The sequence below is a fragment of the Vigna radiata genome, chromosome 7 (genome assembly GCF_000741045.1).
Source record: "Vigna radiata var. radiata cultivar VC1973A chromosome 7, Vradiata_ver6, whole genome shotgun sequence".
Lineage (NCBI taxonomy): Eukaryota > Viridiplantae > Streptophyta > Magnoliopsida > Fabales > Fabaceae > Vigna > Vigna radiata.
In genome coordinates, this window is record NC_028357.1 from 46,044,658 (window position 1) to 46,062,332 (window position 17,675).

The window sequence follows — 17,675 nt, forward strand, 5'->3', positions numbered from 1 at the left end:
TAATAATAATAATAAACAAGCAGTGCGTAGCTGTGGTTGAAAATTAACTCTATGATACTTTATAGTGGAAAGCAGAAAAAGGACCACTTGACAGAACTTCTTGGAAGGTCTGACAGAGGTTTCCTTTCCATTGGAATTGTCAACTAAAGGGTAATATATATGTGTGGAAGGTTCGGATTTACATCATTATGATTATCAAAAACAAAAAGGGAGAATGCAAAGACTTCAAAATTCATGAATAATGTAAAAATACAAAACATAAATATTTATGTACGCATTAGGTCTACAAAATAAAATAAAAGACTTATAAAATATTTAGGACGTATTAAAGATTAAAATAATACTTAATTTGTTTTTCGTCAAAATAGAAGGAAGTTGCCCAAAAGAAATCTAATTGGAGTTGGTGGTGTGAAGATTGTTGAAGTTTTGGAATGAGAATTTTGACGGTGGCACTGTTAAGTGGATATGACTGGTTGGCAAGGAAAGTAAACAAAAAAGAAAATGATTTCAACAAATTGCAAATGCAGCCTTCCAAACAAACAGCGCCTTCCTTGACCTACTCAACAACATTTATATTAAACATTTATACTAGAGTAGTAATCATATGATCATAATTACATAATACAAAAATTAAATAATTATAAAATACTATTTTTTTTTTAAAAATAATATCAAATAAAAAAAAATTATGTATATTAAAATACCATTTTTCTTTATCTTATAAATGTTTAACTTTTATTTAGCTGCATTTCAAATGTTTATCAATAATTTTTTCTTTTTATTAGAAGCCTTTCTCATACCACTATTCAATATCAATGTCAAAGGATGTTTTTATATTATTATTGATTAATTATAGTAAATGAAGATTTTTTTCTATTCACACTGTCAACACATACATGCATCATCTTACTTCAACAACTATTTTAAACCATTATTTCTATCAATTATATAAAAAAATCAATTATATATTTAAAGCAACATTTTATTTTTCAATTTTAATTTATCTCATGTTCTAATTCGTTATTTCGTTTTTAATCTCATATTAAAATATCTTTATTTTATTTCTTCCATGTTTTAATGTTTTTATCTCTTGAAGCTAAATATTTATATACGTTAACACTTTTTTAGAAACTTCTAAATAAATTATTCAAAAAAAAAATTAAATAAGATTTTTCGAAAGTTAATGATGTTTACTGGCTAATGTTCATTTGTGAAAAAAAAGAGCTGTAAGAAGTTTATTAATTATCATTTTATTAGTAAAATCATAAACAAATTGTGGAGTAACGAACTTTGTGTTTTGAGAGAAAATTTTAAAATATTAATTAATTTTTTTAAAAGATTTGCATTGCTATTTAAAATGATGATTTTACTACAAAGATTTAGTTTTAGGAAAAATAGGGCATTAGTTTATGCCTTTAAAGTATTATTTTACAAAACTAAATAACAATAATTTGTTGAGATCACATATAGAACTTTTATTCCAAATTATCAATGTTTTATAAACTAAAACAATCTTTTTTTTTTACCAATGTAATTCGGTTTTTGTAGTTTTCCGCTTCCTAAAACGGAGACACGTGAAAGTCTCATAATAATAATAATAATAATAATAATATAAAAAAATTAATAATAAAAATCTCTGCTAGTAATAATCTTAAACTAAATTATTTTGTTAAGTTATTTTACATATAAAGATATTAAATTGTAGTATATGTTTGCCATACAGTGTGGTTCATTAATTATATAGATTATTCGTTAAAAGCTGTTCAGTTGGGTCTTAATTTATAATGTTTTTTTTTGGCAAGAAAAAAAAAAAAAAAAAAGCGTACTACCTACTTTACCTCAAACTTTCAATCAGTGTAGTTTCTATCATTATTTATTTCTTTATTATGGAAAATGATATTTTGACACTATTGGAAAATAATATTTTAACACCATTTTTTGACACTATTTTGACATTGCACACGTATCAAAATGTGAGTGGATGATTTCAAATTAAAAAAGTTGAGACAGGGGTATGTTTGGAAGAAAAAAACCAAAGTTTGTTTTTTAATTTGAAATCGTCCAACCACATTTTGACACGTATACAGTGTCAAAATTGTGTCAAAAAATGATGTTAAAATTTTATTTTCCGAAACAATAATAACATTCACACGTTTCCATCCATATACGTGTGTCTCCTCAATTTTTCTATTTTGGAAATTGATATTTTTTCAATTTTTTAAGAATTTTAATATAATAAAATATATGTCATCATTTTATTAGTTTGTTTGAATTTATATTTAAAAGAAATATCTAAAATAAATTAATCATAAACGGTCATGAATATATTATAAAAAATTGTTAAAATTTTTTTTCCTTTTTTTTATTCTCTCTTCTTTATGTTTCCTTAATAGTAAAAATTGAATTGGGAACAAACAATTCTGAGACATGTCTTAAGCAAGACGAAGAATTAATCGAACTTGCCGTCATTTTCTTTTTCTTCCTTACTAAAAGACTTGAACTCTCGTATGTTAATCACTTTTGTAACAATATTTTGATAAAAGATTTTGTATTAATGTTTTATAGATCTATTTATTTTAAAAAAAATATATATTTAAAAAAGACCAATCATAAATATAAAAAAATTGTTAAAAAAAATATTTTTTTCCAAAAATGAAAAGCTATATATATATATATATATATAGACCACTTTTTGAAGAGTTGCAGGCAGTTGGAAGAGGAGAATTCTCTGGTGTCTTAAGGTAACAACTACAAGTAATTATACATTAATTGTCCTTTCTTCCAGTTCACACATGCATTCATTGCTTCAACCAAACTACCTTTCTCCATACTTTTCAAACTACGAGTCATTTCCCACGCTCCCCTTCATTCCTATAAATCACACATTTCCACTTTATAATCTAAATCTATATATATATAGATAGATATAGAAGAGTATCTTAACAAGTATAATGATTAAGAGTACTAATACACACATATTCATCTCATATCCATCATCATTATAGCAATATATGGATGCTGTCTTTGCCCTCTCTAAAGCTCCCAGAGCTCATTTTCTCCGTTCTCTCATCCAATCTTTTGCCTGCACTTACGTTTCTCTATGGCAACACTCACATTTATCAAAGTATATATATCTCTCTTTATATTTTCTTAGCTTCTACTCTTCACTACCTATCCTTTTTATTTACTTTTCTTTCCACAGTCGTTTGATCTTCCTTGATGGTTTCTACAATGCTCTCAACAACAAACCAACTTCTTCTCAAACCCTTTTTCATCAGTATCNGGCTTTAACGTTTGATGTCACTGATGAGTAAGTGCTGCATTATTCATCACCATCATGCATAATCTTTCTTTCTGGAAAACCCTTTTACCTTTTCCTTTTTTACCGTTTTAGGTGTGTTCCTGGTTTTGCTTTCAAGAATCAACTTCCCTACATACAACTCAAACTCTCGGATCTCCTACCACTCACATCCACCCAAATTCAAGCACAATTCTTTCAAGTAATTAATCATTTTACAAATTATATATATTTTGAATTAGAGTGTCATTTAGTACAAAACAAGTTAACAAAGAATGGAACCGATTGTCTTAAATGTTTTTACAGGAAGCAGGGATTGAGGTATACGTTCATCATCGGAAACAAAAACTCCAAACCTTTATCGGTAATCATTTCCTAAATTGTAACGAACATATTTATATTTATTACAGATGTTGTTGATCGCAGATGGCTGTCTTCATGGGATGCAAAGCAGGAGAAATCGAACTTGGCTTCTCCAACATTCCTCAAGTAAGCAAACTATACACTCTCATGATATCGATGCGTCGATGGTTTTGGCATCTCATAAACTATAACTAGTGTACTATTCAGGATGACATTGAGACAGCACTTCAAAATTTATTTCCAGAAGATTTCTATATGCGTTTCCAATCAATTGATCAGAATCCATATTCATCGTCATCTTCCTCTTTCATAATATCATCTACAAATACCTTTAATCAATCACTCAATATTCCGGGAACTTCCCACTCCAACTTCCCGGAAGCCCTCGGTGTGGCTCCCACACAACCCACTTCTCACCAACACAATATCCAACCATTGTCTCAAGTCATTCCATTTCCAAGCCATTTACCCACACCAGAGGGTGAACATGAAGAAATAGTAAGAGCATTAATCCGGGTCCTGTCTTCAACTTCTCAGCAGCAGCAACTCCATCAAGTTTTGCCTCATACTTCTGTAACACACCCCGGAGCTTCCGATTTCGTGAGATATATACCAGATATGACAAACCCAAATATACAACCCCACACAGAAACCAATTTTCGCAGGCAAAACCTGAATAATACATCATTAATGAGAGAACGCAATAGTACTGTTCAAGCAACTGATCACATCAGCACCCTGCAGCATCATTTTCGTATGATATCGGAGAGAAGAAGGCGTGAAAAACTCAAAGTGAGTTTTGAGGCACTTAGAGCACTCCTTCCTGCGGAAACTAAGGTATGTTATAATTTAGCAATGCCAAGCATGTAGCTTTTTCATCCATGAAAAGAAAAATTAATAAGTTATAGAAACTATGGATACACCAATCTCACAAGATGGTGATATTTATATACTTTTTTCCATACAATACAATTAAACCTGAGATCAAACATTTAAGTGCATATTTAAGGGGCATGATTAAAAAATGTCATGTTTGTGAACGTTATGAATTAGGTTTTTCTCTGGTGGGATGTTTCTCGTGCCAAGCCTTTATTTTAAGTTTAAATTAATTATTAATTGTGTTTTGCTTCTACCATGTTAACATACTGTAGTATACTACATTAATTTTGATGATACTATTGATAAATAATAGTTAATAGTATAATGCATTATATTAGCAGATAACTTTCTTATATAAATGCTGTAGATTCATCAACAATATATATGGATGAAAATGTAAGTTCAAAATCAAACATTTCTTCCACTAGTACGTAATATGACATTTTTTGTTCTGATTCCAAAACAATCTAAGAGATTTGAATTTGGGTGGTTCAGAAAAGTAAAGCGATGATCCTGACAACCGCAAAGGAGAGAATAATATCTTTGATGGCTGACATTGAAAAGCTTAACATGAGAAAGCAGCAGCTTATGAAAGATTTGTCAGGTAATGAAAGCTTGAATGTTCGAGTTTGGCATGTACCAGAATCAAGTTCGTCAGAAGAGAAAATGGTGGACTTAGAAGTGACAGTGAGAGAACAAAGCTGCCAAGTTAATGTATCGATTCGCATATTCAAATTCTTAGAAAGGATTCAGAACTTAGGCTTGATTTCCACGAAAACAAACCTCCATACTACAGAAGGAGGGACAACCATTAATGTATTAACCTTCAGGCTCGGGATTATTGAGGTATGCATACAAAATTAGTAACATGTTCAAACCTTTATATATATATATATATATATATATATATAGTGTGTGTGTGTGTGTGTAACTTGATAATGAACACTTATCAGTGTAAGGGATTAAGTATTTGATTTGTATGTTGTAGTATGACTTTTATTGGGTAGAAATTAAACTACAAATACAGTGTGAAAAACTTATACTGATATAATATTGTGATGCATTATAGAAATTGATAATAATATATAACAGTAATGATTTAGATTTTATCGAACATATATCAATAAAAAAAAAAAAAAAAAAAAAAACTCAACCTTTAGTATTTTTAAATTAACATATTGTCCTTTTTTTGTTATAATATATGTGGGATATACATTTCATTTTTAAATAAAATGTGTGAAATTTTTGAAAATTTTAATCTTTGTTATACTTTATCTAGCAAATAATATAATTTACTTCCCAATTTTTAAATAATACATTATGCTTTAGAATAAAGCTGGACGCAGTAATGCAACTAGCTTTGTATGAAATTTTATATCTATTATATACAGACTTATTGTTAATTAACGGTTAGATTACTTATATTTATATTTTGTATTATTATTATTATGATTCAATAAATTTTGATTTCGGTTTATAAAAAAAGCAAATGGACGTTAACTTAGTTTTTTTTTTTAATTACTATTTGTTTTTAATTTTTAAAGTGGCAAAGGTGTTATATATTTTTTAAAATATTACGAGACTATTTTATCAATTTCATATTTAAGGTCTGATACTGTATAAATTATGAATTTAATACTAAATATAAAGTTATCATATCAATTTATAATTTTTCACATATTTAAAAGGATGATGATAAACAAATATCTCAATTTTTATTAACTGTTTATTCAACACAAATAAAATAATATTTTTATTTTAAATTATAAAATAAATTAAAATAAATTAACTTCAATTTAAATATATATATATATATATATATATATATATTAAATGTGAAATAAAGGTATAAAAATCACCATCAAACTTTTTCCATTTAAAAAAGAGGAGGAATAATTAATTGTGTCTATTATTTGTTTGCAGAGCAATAAATGGGACGAACGTGAGTTCGAGGAAGCAATCAGAAGACTTCTATCTGACCTAATAAATTGTCAACTCCACCAATAAATCCACATCATCGCTTCATCTTTAAGTTTTTAATAGAAAAAGTTATAAAAGATAAAAATATAGATAAAATAGGAAATTAATATTTTTGTAAGTGGCTTGTGGATAACTTAGTTTAACATTGTTAAAATATCTGTAAAAGATGACTGTTCAGATAAATTTAAAGATTTATGCTTATTATAGGCTAAATTTTTGAATTAGTGTTGAAAGAATTTAAGAATATATTTGTTTAAAAATATAAAATGTTTTGAGCTTAATTCATGTATTCAATCTTGTAATTTTGTATCGAAATTTGAATAAATATTTTGATAACTTTGTAGAGTGGTAGAATATTCTAAGGTAACGATTTTTCTTTGTGGAAAATGTTTACCCTATAATAAATCACAAATTAACAAGGTCAAACTATTAAATGGAATTCGAAACTCGAGTTGAATAATTCAAAATCACGTTAAAATAAGTATTTTTTTTTAAATTTCATATTTCACAATTAATGTTAAGCTCAAAAATAAACTAACAAGTGGCCACCATTTGTTAGTTAAGAAGTAATTCTAGGAAAGATGCAAGAAGATATTTTTTTTAACACATTTTCATAATACATATTTTACATTTTAATATTAGTTAAAATATTAAATTTATTAAAACTATATAGAACCAAGCCATAATTCATTCTATGGTTTCATTTAAAAAGTAGAGTTTCAAAACTATTCATTGATGGCATTATTGCAACCAGTATTTTTTTAAAATGAGTTTACTTTTACAATAAATTACTCAAGTTTAGCAATTCTATATTCTCCATGTGTAATAATACTACGCAGTATTTTTTTTTCTTTTTTGCAAAGATTTATTTTTTATTATGATGTTGTGATATGAGAGAAGGGTCATAATTTTAAATTAAATTGAAGAGAATATTGAACATAGTATCTCAAATTTAAGAACTTATAAATTTATGGATAGATATTTCAAAGTATTTTGGTATAATGCAATATTTAATTGAATAATTAGTTAGAAAATATAAATATTAATTAAAAGTTAAGATTGGACACGATCAAAATTTATATAAAAAGAGTGTAAATAAATAAAGATATTAAGTTATACACATATTAATTATATATTTATCATTATAGTTATACATCATTTGATAAGTTGAGATTCAAGTGTACTGACTTACACTTCTCCTCAAATAAATTTTTTAAATGACAATTTTGATATAATAATAAAAATAAATAAATAAAAACAAGTCTATACAACAAAAATAAGACTTATTGACAAATAAAAAATAGATCTTCACAAAAGTTTATAAATAATAATGATAGTATTTGTATTAGAATACTCTATAACAGTTTGAGTATATTAGAAAGACTAGATGGGCACAATAGACGAGACGGTCATGCCAGTTAGGTTATCAAAAGCAATTAAGGTAAGAAGAGATTTATTGGGCTGTAATTAGGTCCTTATTAAGGTTTCCTTAATCCAAGGCTCATGACCAGCATTATAAATACAAGTCAAAGATAAAAGGTAAACAGATTCATTAATTACGCATATAATACAGTTCGTGAATTGCCAAACAGATATTTTACTGACTTTAACATAGGAGGACATTTAACAGGTACCCTTCTAGACAGTCTTGGACTAGGAAAGACGCAAAAGAGGACGATCGACAACAGGAGAACAAGATTAAAGGTGAACGTGAGGAGAACCAACCGACTACAAGAGAAATTGTGTAGAGATTAGTTAACTCGACCTCGTACTGAGACTTACTTTTTACTATTATTATTATTATTATTATTATTATTATTATTATTATTATTATTATTATTATGGTAACTTTAATATCTTTCTAGAATATAATTATGGAAATTTTGTATGCATACATTTACGTTATTTTTATATATACATTTATGATTTTGTTTCAATTAAAATTGATGATTTTCTCTACTTTTGAGTTATTTTTTGTATAAATTTTGTTTAGAAAAAATATGGAGTGTATTGAATGTTCATTATTACAGTTCTGCACAAAAAGAGGAGACATTGAGAAATATAAGATGGTGGGTACAAAATGGATAGCAATGAAACTTTGTCTTTCAAGTTCTACACTACAGACTTTGAAATTTCTAAGGAGATTTTGGGAGTTGACTAGGAAATTAATTACGCAGACAAGAAACATTTGATGACTAATATATTTCAATAGGAAACATATAAGCACATGAAAAATCATTCCTTAAAAAATTATCTCTTGACAAGTCTCATTTTTGGGACCACATGGAATAATCGTCCCCTCTTTTGTTTTTTACAACGATACTGTTAAGTTGACTATCTCTCATCATGCTAACACGTGCAATGAAAAACTTCGATTTTTTTTTTCTTTATTTTAATGCCATTGGCTACTTTTCTCTCAAACTTTGTAACTTTTATGTTTGCTCGAATACATGTTAGAAATACTTTTGAGAATTTTTAATTTTCGCAGAAATATTTCTATATTTTTAAAAAAAAGCTCTTTTAACTTGTATTTAAACATATTTCTTATGGAAAGTGACATGTTATAAAATAAACCAAGTTGTTTTTATATTTCTTCATAAAAATTTTGAGTGGATAAAACTTTGGAAGAATCAGTCAAGAGGAATATTCTTATTATATATAAAAAAAAACAATATAAATTACTCGAGGTACTTCTCACAGTTTGCGAAAAGTATAAAGACTTTTTTTTCTTTTCTTTTCTGGGTTTCTTATATTGTACACAACCATTATTTAATAGTAACAAGTTTTAATAATCAGAGAGAAATTTGTATTTTATTAATTAAAGAGGGAATAGGTAAAAATTAGAACAAACTTAATTATTTTTATAAATTAAAAAACCAAGTCTAGCATAAGACGTTTACGAAATACAATTTATACCAAAGTTTATTGGGAAATATGTAAATAAAAATTGTAAAATATTTAAATAGTATGAAAATATGCAGAACAGCTTATCTTCAATATGTTCAATTCCCTTTTTCGTTTAAAACTTGTTCGCAGCTATTTGTTTTATTTAATAATTTTTTTATATAATGTTTTACTATTTATTTTGTTCACGTTATTAGAAGACTTCCAACAAAATGAGTGTGACATCTTTAACTCGTTTTTTTTTTTTTTTTGTTGTGTTCACATATTAGAGGATTTCAAACAAGCAATCCAAAGCTAGAGGATTTTTCAAAGGTGGATACTCACTGTATGAGGGAGGGAGTCTATCAAAAGTTAATTAAAGAAATTTATTATATCTATTTTTTAAAAGAAAAATGAATAAGGAAATCCTTGTATAATTTTCAAGCTGTTAAATTCATGCTCTCTGACAATCCCTAGAATAGCAAGATTATATTTCAACATGCCAGTGTATATATAGACGTGAGAAGATCTCATGAGTGTTTCTATATTATTTAAGAAAATAAAATTAATAATAATAATTACGCAAAAAGTGATAAATAATTTGTGGTGGGTTGTTATTAAAATATATCAGAATTTAAGTATTTAAACAATATTTTTATATTTTAATTTTAAAATATAATTAAAAGATGGAGGGTAAAATGGAAGAAACACGAGGAATATCATGAGAAATATATGCATTATCATACATGTTGCATAGTAAAATCATTACAAACAGTTGATAGATGATCTTCCTGTGCAGTTAGTCCATTATATTCTCAATTTACATGTGCCATAACGCCAGGCAGGCCTATATAAAATGACATTAAATTCAATTTACAGGTAGTACAGTGAAATTCAAATTGAACTTCAAACATTTTACCACGAACAAGAATGAGATTCCGAACTACAAGTATAAGCATTCGGGTCATGCATAGCTTCTTAGGACCTTCTTCATCTGAGAATGACCATTTTAGGGCCAATTCACCAAGCTACATGCATAAATGAAAGGGTGGAGATTGAGGCAGGGAAAAACGAGTGAGCATTCACAAAATCATGCTTCTACAACAGCTGTTTCTTCAACAGTAGAATCAACTGAGGCAATTTCTTCGGTAACATCTCCATTAATAACATCTGATTCTTGTGTCTGTTCTGTTTCAACCTTAAGAACCTTTTCTCTGAGCTTAGTTTCAAGTTCTTCTAATGCGCTACAATTCTCAGCTAGGAAATTCTTCAGGGCATCCTTGCCACGGAAATTCTGTTCGTTATAGTAATACATTGCGCCAGCCTTTAAGATTAGTCTGTGTTGTACACTTAGATCTATAACCTCTGTTTCTCTACATATCCCCTTGCCAAATTCAAGCTCAAACTCAGCAGTTTTAAATGGAGGGGCAAGCTTGTTCTTCACAACCTTGACAAGAACCTGACTTCCTAAAATCTGTACAAATAAAAAAGGCTTAAAGATAAATATTCATACCAGAAACTAGACCAAATGAAATCAGTGCAATATTAAGATCCTAAAAATATTGAAAAATCAGGTAACCTATAGAGGATTAAATGCAAGAAGAAAAAAGTTGTATCCGAGACCGAAAATGAAAAGCTCTAGCTTCTATAAAGGACATCATCACATCTAGAATCCACTGAACAAACAAGTAACATGGTTCTTTTAACTACGCAAATATATTTACCGTCTTAAAGGTAGGTATGGTATGGATGATAAAAATACCACAAAGATATTCAATGCATTGTCATCGAAAAAAAAATGCTTACTCAAAGCAAAACAAGAAACAGTATGTGTCACAACCAGTTTTGTATAAAGAGTGAATTCATGATGACAAATGCCTTCACCCCAAAATTAACAAGCTTGGTCTCGAATTAAAGATGCTAATGCTAATATATTTTCTTGAGTGCTCGCAGTACACTCTTACATTTTTTTATAATACACTCTAGCACGTACTGTTTTAACACAGTCTTCACCATTGGTTAAAATTTATTGGAAATTATGTAATCATGAATGAAATTTATTAGCTGGAAGAGGGTGTAATAAAATCATGTGATTTCCAATTAATTTCAATTAATTAGAGTGTGTTAGAGCATTTCTCTTTTTCTTTTTAATTATACTCCACACTAAAGACCAACATCTACTTTGCTACAGGATATGGAATACACTGACTATTAACCATAAATAAGCAAGCAACTTCAATTAATTTATATTTTATGTTTTATTTGGCATGGATCAGAACTGCTATTTATCAAGACTGCAGTAAGTGCACTGAGTTCAAAAGCTTTACACCTACACCACTTTCGTCCAAAGTAAATTAAGAAAGGAAGTAACTTAGAATGTTGATTTAAAGAGAAGGCCTAGTTCAGAACAGAACATTGTTGATTCCATCAAACTGAACCAGATTTTATCTTTTGAAACAAACAGGGATCCCAATACTACAGCAGGAAACATGGCAGAAAAAGAATCAATATATGATTACCTCTTCACCCTTCTTGACAAACCCTGTTCTCTTGATATTTAGACGCACAGAAGCATAGAATTTCAATGCATTACCACCACAAGTAACTTCAGTAGGTCCACTAAATCCCCCAAAGGTTGAAATCTTTGACCTCACCTGGAGGATACAACAGAATTCTTGTTACTGAAAGACAAACAAATCCCAAGGTAATTTGAAGAAAGTACTTCCACTTCCACCCAAAAGAAAATGGATACATTACAGAATATAGTAAAAAATAATACCTTCCAAGCCATTTAACATTCCTTTGGATAAAAACTATACACAAAACACATCAAACAGCAAGATCAACCCACCCATAAGTTTAAAAATAGGCCCATTGGTACATGTCTGACATATGCATGGTCAATGCATAATTAGAAATTTCAATAAATTGAAAGAATTTGGAAAGCAAACAAACATCAACATATTCCATTCAACCTGTCCTGCTACATTGCTAAATAATCTTTTGAGGGCTTCTCTACCAGAAAATAAAACTATATATATTCCCCATAGAGAAGCTCTCAGATGCTCTTCTATCTTTATATCCCAACAGACCTTCAATCTTTTCAGTTTAGAGCCTATGGCTCTTATAATTACCCCAGCAATGAACCCCGATTATGTTGTCCCGTGATATTATTTATAACAGTGCAAGTAACATACACTATACCATACTCCCCTATTGTCAAAATTTATTAAAAACTACGAAATGATAAGTGAATTCATCAAATTAAGGATGGAGACCCCCAATGCTGCTAACACATCTATTAATTGTTATTTTCTTCATAATCTGAAAAGAATACTGATGAAGTTCCAGAAATTAATAGCTTTTCATATTTAAGATTCACACAAGAAATTATACCCTAATTTTGGCACTCAAACAGCTTTACACGCATAAAAAAGACAGGGAATTGACTCTGAATTACACTAAAGCCGAAGAGAGCAGAACAAGGTCAGAGAGGTTGAAAGGATCAAATTAGCACCAAAAAGACTAATCCAAACAAAAGTTTCATATACACACTAACTTTCTCAGGTTCAAACTAAAATATATTCATAATATGACCAAAGTAAAATTGACAACATAGCTGCTGTTTGGGGGGAGGCTTTTGGAATTTATGCAGAACAAAAAATTTGTGCATACTCCAGGGGTATAAAGCTAAAAGAGATATGATCCTAAGGGAATTTACTCTTCATTATTGAGCATGGACTAAAGTGTGCATGAAGGAATTTATATATTCTTTTTCTACATAGCAAACAAATCCAAGTCCGCACATTCTATCTAACGAGGCTCAATAATTATGATAGTTACTACCATTTTCTGAAGGAGGTAGAGAGATAAGGTATGTCTGTGCAGTTGTTATTGAACTTGGGGCTATTTCTTTATGATATATCAGTATTTATGATTGTTGGTTCTGCAAAAAGAGGGTACTAGATACACAAGTAACTAAGTTGTGGGGTGCAATTCTAATTTTGGGGATTTAAGTTATAAAGTATTTTTAAGAGTTGGGGCATAAATACTTACTAACCAACTGGTACGAGGTTTAGTTGTGAGGAGTTTTACAATCCTGTTTAAAGGTTTTGTTGTACGTGTTTTACAGTATCACTGGTACCTTTAGCAATGAAAACTCTTGTTTGCCTATCAAAAACAAATTGACAACAGACAACATAGCTAATAACAATTTAGCTGATACCTGATTTATAAAAATTAGTATACTTTGAGAAAGTGATAATGCATGGCTCAATTTTCGAAGTGCCTGACTCATCAACCTAGCCTGCATTGCCATGTGAGCATCACCCATTTCACCATCAAGCTCACCTTTAGGAACAAGTGCAGCCACCTATCATGAAGAGACTGCAAGAAGTTAGTTGACAATGGACGTTCATTTACACTAATTAAACAAGATTTTGATGACATTGTATAAACCATACAGAAGAAAAAATTAAACAAAAGGGAGAAATACAGAGAAAGTTCAAAGTGGAACACTAAAATTCCTTTCATTCTTTCCATTGGAAAACCAAACTCAACAAGTCTACAAATGAGGGTTTAAGATCATAAAATCCAAAAATTAAAAATAATTTTACTGAAAAGCTTCTAAATATTGGATGAGTCAATATGAGAAATACTCAAGCACTAGAGAAACTCACTCTCAAAAGCTAGCTATTGAGGGGGGAAACCAAATGCTTAAATAACCCACTTCAATCAACTCCCTCGTTGGTTAGAATCATTAATAGGTAGCCCTTTCTGAGACATTGACAACCAGCTCTAATATAAATTGATAAGTACCCAAACACTTGGAGAACCTACCCTCAAAAGCTAACTATTAAGAAAAGAGAATCAAACACTTATATACTCCACCGAATATTGCATACAACTCAATGTAAGACTTAGGCACCCCATAATAACCAAGTTCCTAGAACACTGCTAACAAATGCATCCCTTCCGGAACAATTCCAGTTTCCACATCACATATCTCACCCTCCCCTGAACTTATATTAAAATCAATCACACTGATTCCTACATAATACTGGAAGCCAGAAATATCTCTAGGTGATAAACATCACCAAAAGAAGATTTATATACAAGGATCTACCTACGCACAAAAACATAATACTTACACCAATAAATAACTTTTATAGGATGAGTATTTTACAATGACTAGATTTAAATCAAGGGTGATTGGTTAAAATCACTTTCCTACGATAAGTTATTAGATGGCCGTGAAAGTACGCCACTTGATACACACCGGTTTAATGAATAGCAGATAAACATAGCAGTAGAATTACCACTTACTATATAATCTTAAACGAGTTACTATGGAAACAGGGAAAGTATTGAGAGAAACAAAAGCAATCATGCTTAACACTTACACTGTCAACAACAATTACATCAACTGAACCACTACGTATTAAGGTATCCACGAGACTGAGGGCTTGTTCACCACAATCAGGTTGGGAGAGAAGCAAGTTTTCTGTATTCACCCCAATAGACTCTGCAAGTCTCTTATCAAGGGCATGCTCAGCATCAACAAAGACACAATAACCTGTATCAAATAACCATATCAATGTCTGGATAAACAACAAGCTACAAAATTATAAACAAGTAAATCATATAATTGTGTGGATAGGCCTCCTCAGCTTCATTATTAATTTTTTTATAATTATAGTTCAAATAAAACTAATGGAATGGAAGAACACATCTGAAACAGGGAAGTTACTAGCACCAAATTTAGACATTGAGAAACCAAATTAGATTTACAGCTGGGAAACTGCTAGCACTAGCAGCCTAGCACCAAAAAGTTGTTGGCAGAGTATTGATATTGAAGCAGGAATTTCAGACAATGAGAAACCATGTGTAAAATCAAACATCCAATTTGTCATTTCCAAAAATTAATAGTCAAAGGGTATTCTAAGAAACAAATTCATTCATTAAGAAATCATAAGGGAAAAAAAACAACACAATTATCACTAGCAAGCAAACATAAAGAGCAAGGGCAGGGAGACTATATCATCTGATCTGATTCTGTAACAGCCATAATTATGATGAGGTCATGGTCACATCTACAAAAGTTAGAAGTGTGAATCCATTACAACCAAAAGAAATAGACATTACAATTGTCATTGTTGAAGTATTATATGAATATAACCTCCTTGCTTCTGTGCTTCTGCAATCACATGTAAAGCAAGAGTTGTTTTTCCAGAAGCCTCTGGCCCATATATTTCCACAACACGTCCCTATGGACACAAATTGGGGGAAAACAGGAAAGTTTGTCATCAGTATCCAGACGTTTGTGTATTAGAAATGGTTCAGAGTTTATTCACATATAACAAATAAGTAAGCAACCTCTTCATGCAAGGATCAAAGCATACCTTCGGAAGACCACCAATTCCTAGTGCTATATCAAGAGCAAAAGAACCTGTAGACACAACAGGAACATATTTTGGTGAGACAGAGCGACCAAGCCACATGATGGATCCCTTTCCAAATGCAGAAGTGATTTGATCAAGGGCTTGTTGAAGGGCCAACTCTTTCTTGGATATGTTTTCTTCACCAGAATCACTTCCATCAGATTTGGAGCGTCTTCTACCTTTAGGTATATAGAAATGAAAAATGTTGTCAAGTTCAAATATGTTTGAACTTCAAACATTAGAGATAATAGGAAACTGGAGGATAATGATCTGAAACACTACATTGTTTTCTATAAATTGTAACTTATATGCAGTGAACAGGTATAAACTTTCGTTTTGGTTTGATTCAGCACACGAATACAAAAAACTTGAATGTATAAATAATAAAGAACCTAAACAATTCCCTCTTCAAGCCTCATTATGAGGATTCACCAAAAGTATCATGAGCTTAACTGGACTTACCGAGCCCAATCCATAGCATGATTGTTATAATTTGTTTACAGTATAAGCCGTATAAGGCGATTCCCCGGCAATAAAGACTTGGTTTCAAGAACATATCTAAAATTTTCAAAAGAATGTGATAATCTATTTTTCGCGTTGATTGGCGTACATAACCTTTCAGCATAAATAAACTCCTGCAACTGATTAACTTTTGGATTCAGATAAAGGGAAGGAAAGAAAGCAAGAGAACTGCGACAAACCTTTAGATGAAAAACTCAAAATCTGAGAAGTGCCAAATAATCCCAGCTCAAATCTCTGCAAATGAAAGCAATAACTGATGATTCGGCAAAATAGCGTCAATCAGAAACGTGGGAAGAAGATGCAAAAAGCGAGGGAAACGGTTGGTTATATGCATAGTCATGACCATGACTGACAAAACGGCCAATGCTAGTTCCTTTTCCTTACCTTTTGTTAGAGGGCAAATATTCCTGACTTCGGTCCCCATGAATGCACGTATTACTTTAAAAATGCATAAATAACAAAAGAAATTAAAAAGTGACAGAAAAGGTCATCATCATAATCCATAAAACGAGAATAATGCATAAAACAGAAGAAAAAAGATAAAACTGTAAGATGTTTTTGGTGACAACAGTTTACGAAAAACAAAAGATCAAAGAGCATAAACAAAATCATGTGAAAGCTTAAAAAAAAAGGCACGTACGAACGAACCTTAGGGACGAATAGCGAGCGTGTGAGAAGGGAAGTGTGACGAAGCAGCCTCGTCATAGAAGCAACTTTGGGAAGTTCAAATGGAGAGAGGAATTCCAATAAAAATGGGTCATGGAATGAAAGTTAGTCACACAGCACAACATAAAACGTTTTTTCTGTTATTAGGGTTTTATTTAATTTGTTCTATTTCCCACCCTTTTTGGTTCCATTTCATTCCACCACAGTCAGAAGAGCGAGGGTCGTTAGTGTTGAAGTAGAGCTGAGAGGAAAGAAGAAAGAGCACAACACGATACTGGACCGGGCCGAGCATTTTCTAAGAACCTGTACCTCGGGATGTATCTCCCCACTATTTTAATTTATTTCAAAAATATTCTACACTTTTCCACTATTTTCTTTTATTCCAAAAATACCCTACACCTTCTTACTATCCTTAACAATTTTTCTCTTTCTCTCTCTACATTAATAGAGCATTTACATGGCTCATTAATGGAACATTTACATTACTCAAATTTGAACTTGTCATATATTTTCTTAAATAAGTTTGATTCAATCTTATTTTTGTTGTTAAATATATTTTTTTCTTTTCAAATTACTTAATAAATGGTAAAATTTTGTTCTAAATTTCTAGAAAAATGTTTATATATATGTGTGTTTTTTTTACA

General features: G+C 30.1%; 2 protein-coding genes across 3 annotated transcripts; one reads left to right on the forward strand and one right to left on the reverse strand.

The window, feature by feature from the left end:
• Positions 1-3,169: 3,169 nt before the first annotated feature.
• Positions 3,170-5,404, forward strand: LOC106766501 (putative transcription factor bHLH041). The gene is made up of 5 exons (XM_022782805.1): positions 3,170-3,500; positions 3,605-3,619; positions 3,725-3,787; positions 3,869-4,498; positions 5,036-5,404. Exons 3-5 carry the CDS (start codon positions 3,725-3,727, stop codon positions 5,402-5,404), a joined length of 1,062 nt encoding a protein of 353 aa, XP_022638526.1. The 5' UTR covers positions 3,170-3,500; positions 3,605-3,619.
• Positions 5,405-10,122: 4,718 nt separating this feature from the next.
• LOC106766917 (DNA repair protein recA homolog 3, mitochondrial) lies at positions 10,123-17,271 on the reverse strand. Of its 2 annotated transcripts, XM_022783951.1 has the most exons (9): positions 17,014-17,271; positions 16,750-16,803; positions 16,545-16,599; positions 15,805-16,022; positions 15,582-15,669; positions 14,806-14,978; positions 13,629-13,775; positions 11,923-12,057; positions 10,123-10,877 (listed from the first exon to the last, which is right to left on the reverse strand). In XM_022783951.1, the coding sequence occupies exons 4-9, from the start codon at positions 15,901-15,903 to the stop codon at positions 10,494-10,496; spliced, it is 1,026 nt and encodes a 341-aa protein (XP_022639672.1). In that variant the 5' UTR covers positions 15,904-16,022; positions 16,545-16,599; positions 16,750-16,803; positions 17,014-17,271; the 3' UTR covers positions 10,123-10,493. The 2 variants fall into 2 exon arrangements, with proteins under 2 accessions (XP_022639672.1, XP_014507194.1); XM_014651708.2 differs by lacking the exon at positions 16,750-16,803.
• Positions 17,272-17,675: the final 404 nt, after the last annotated feature.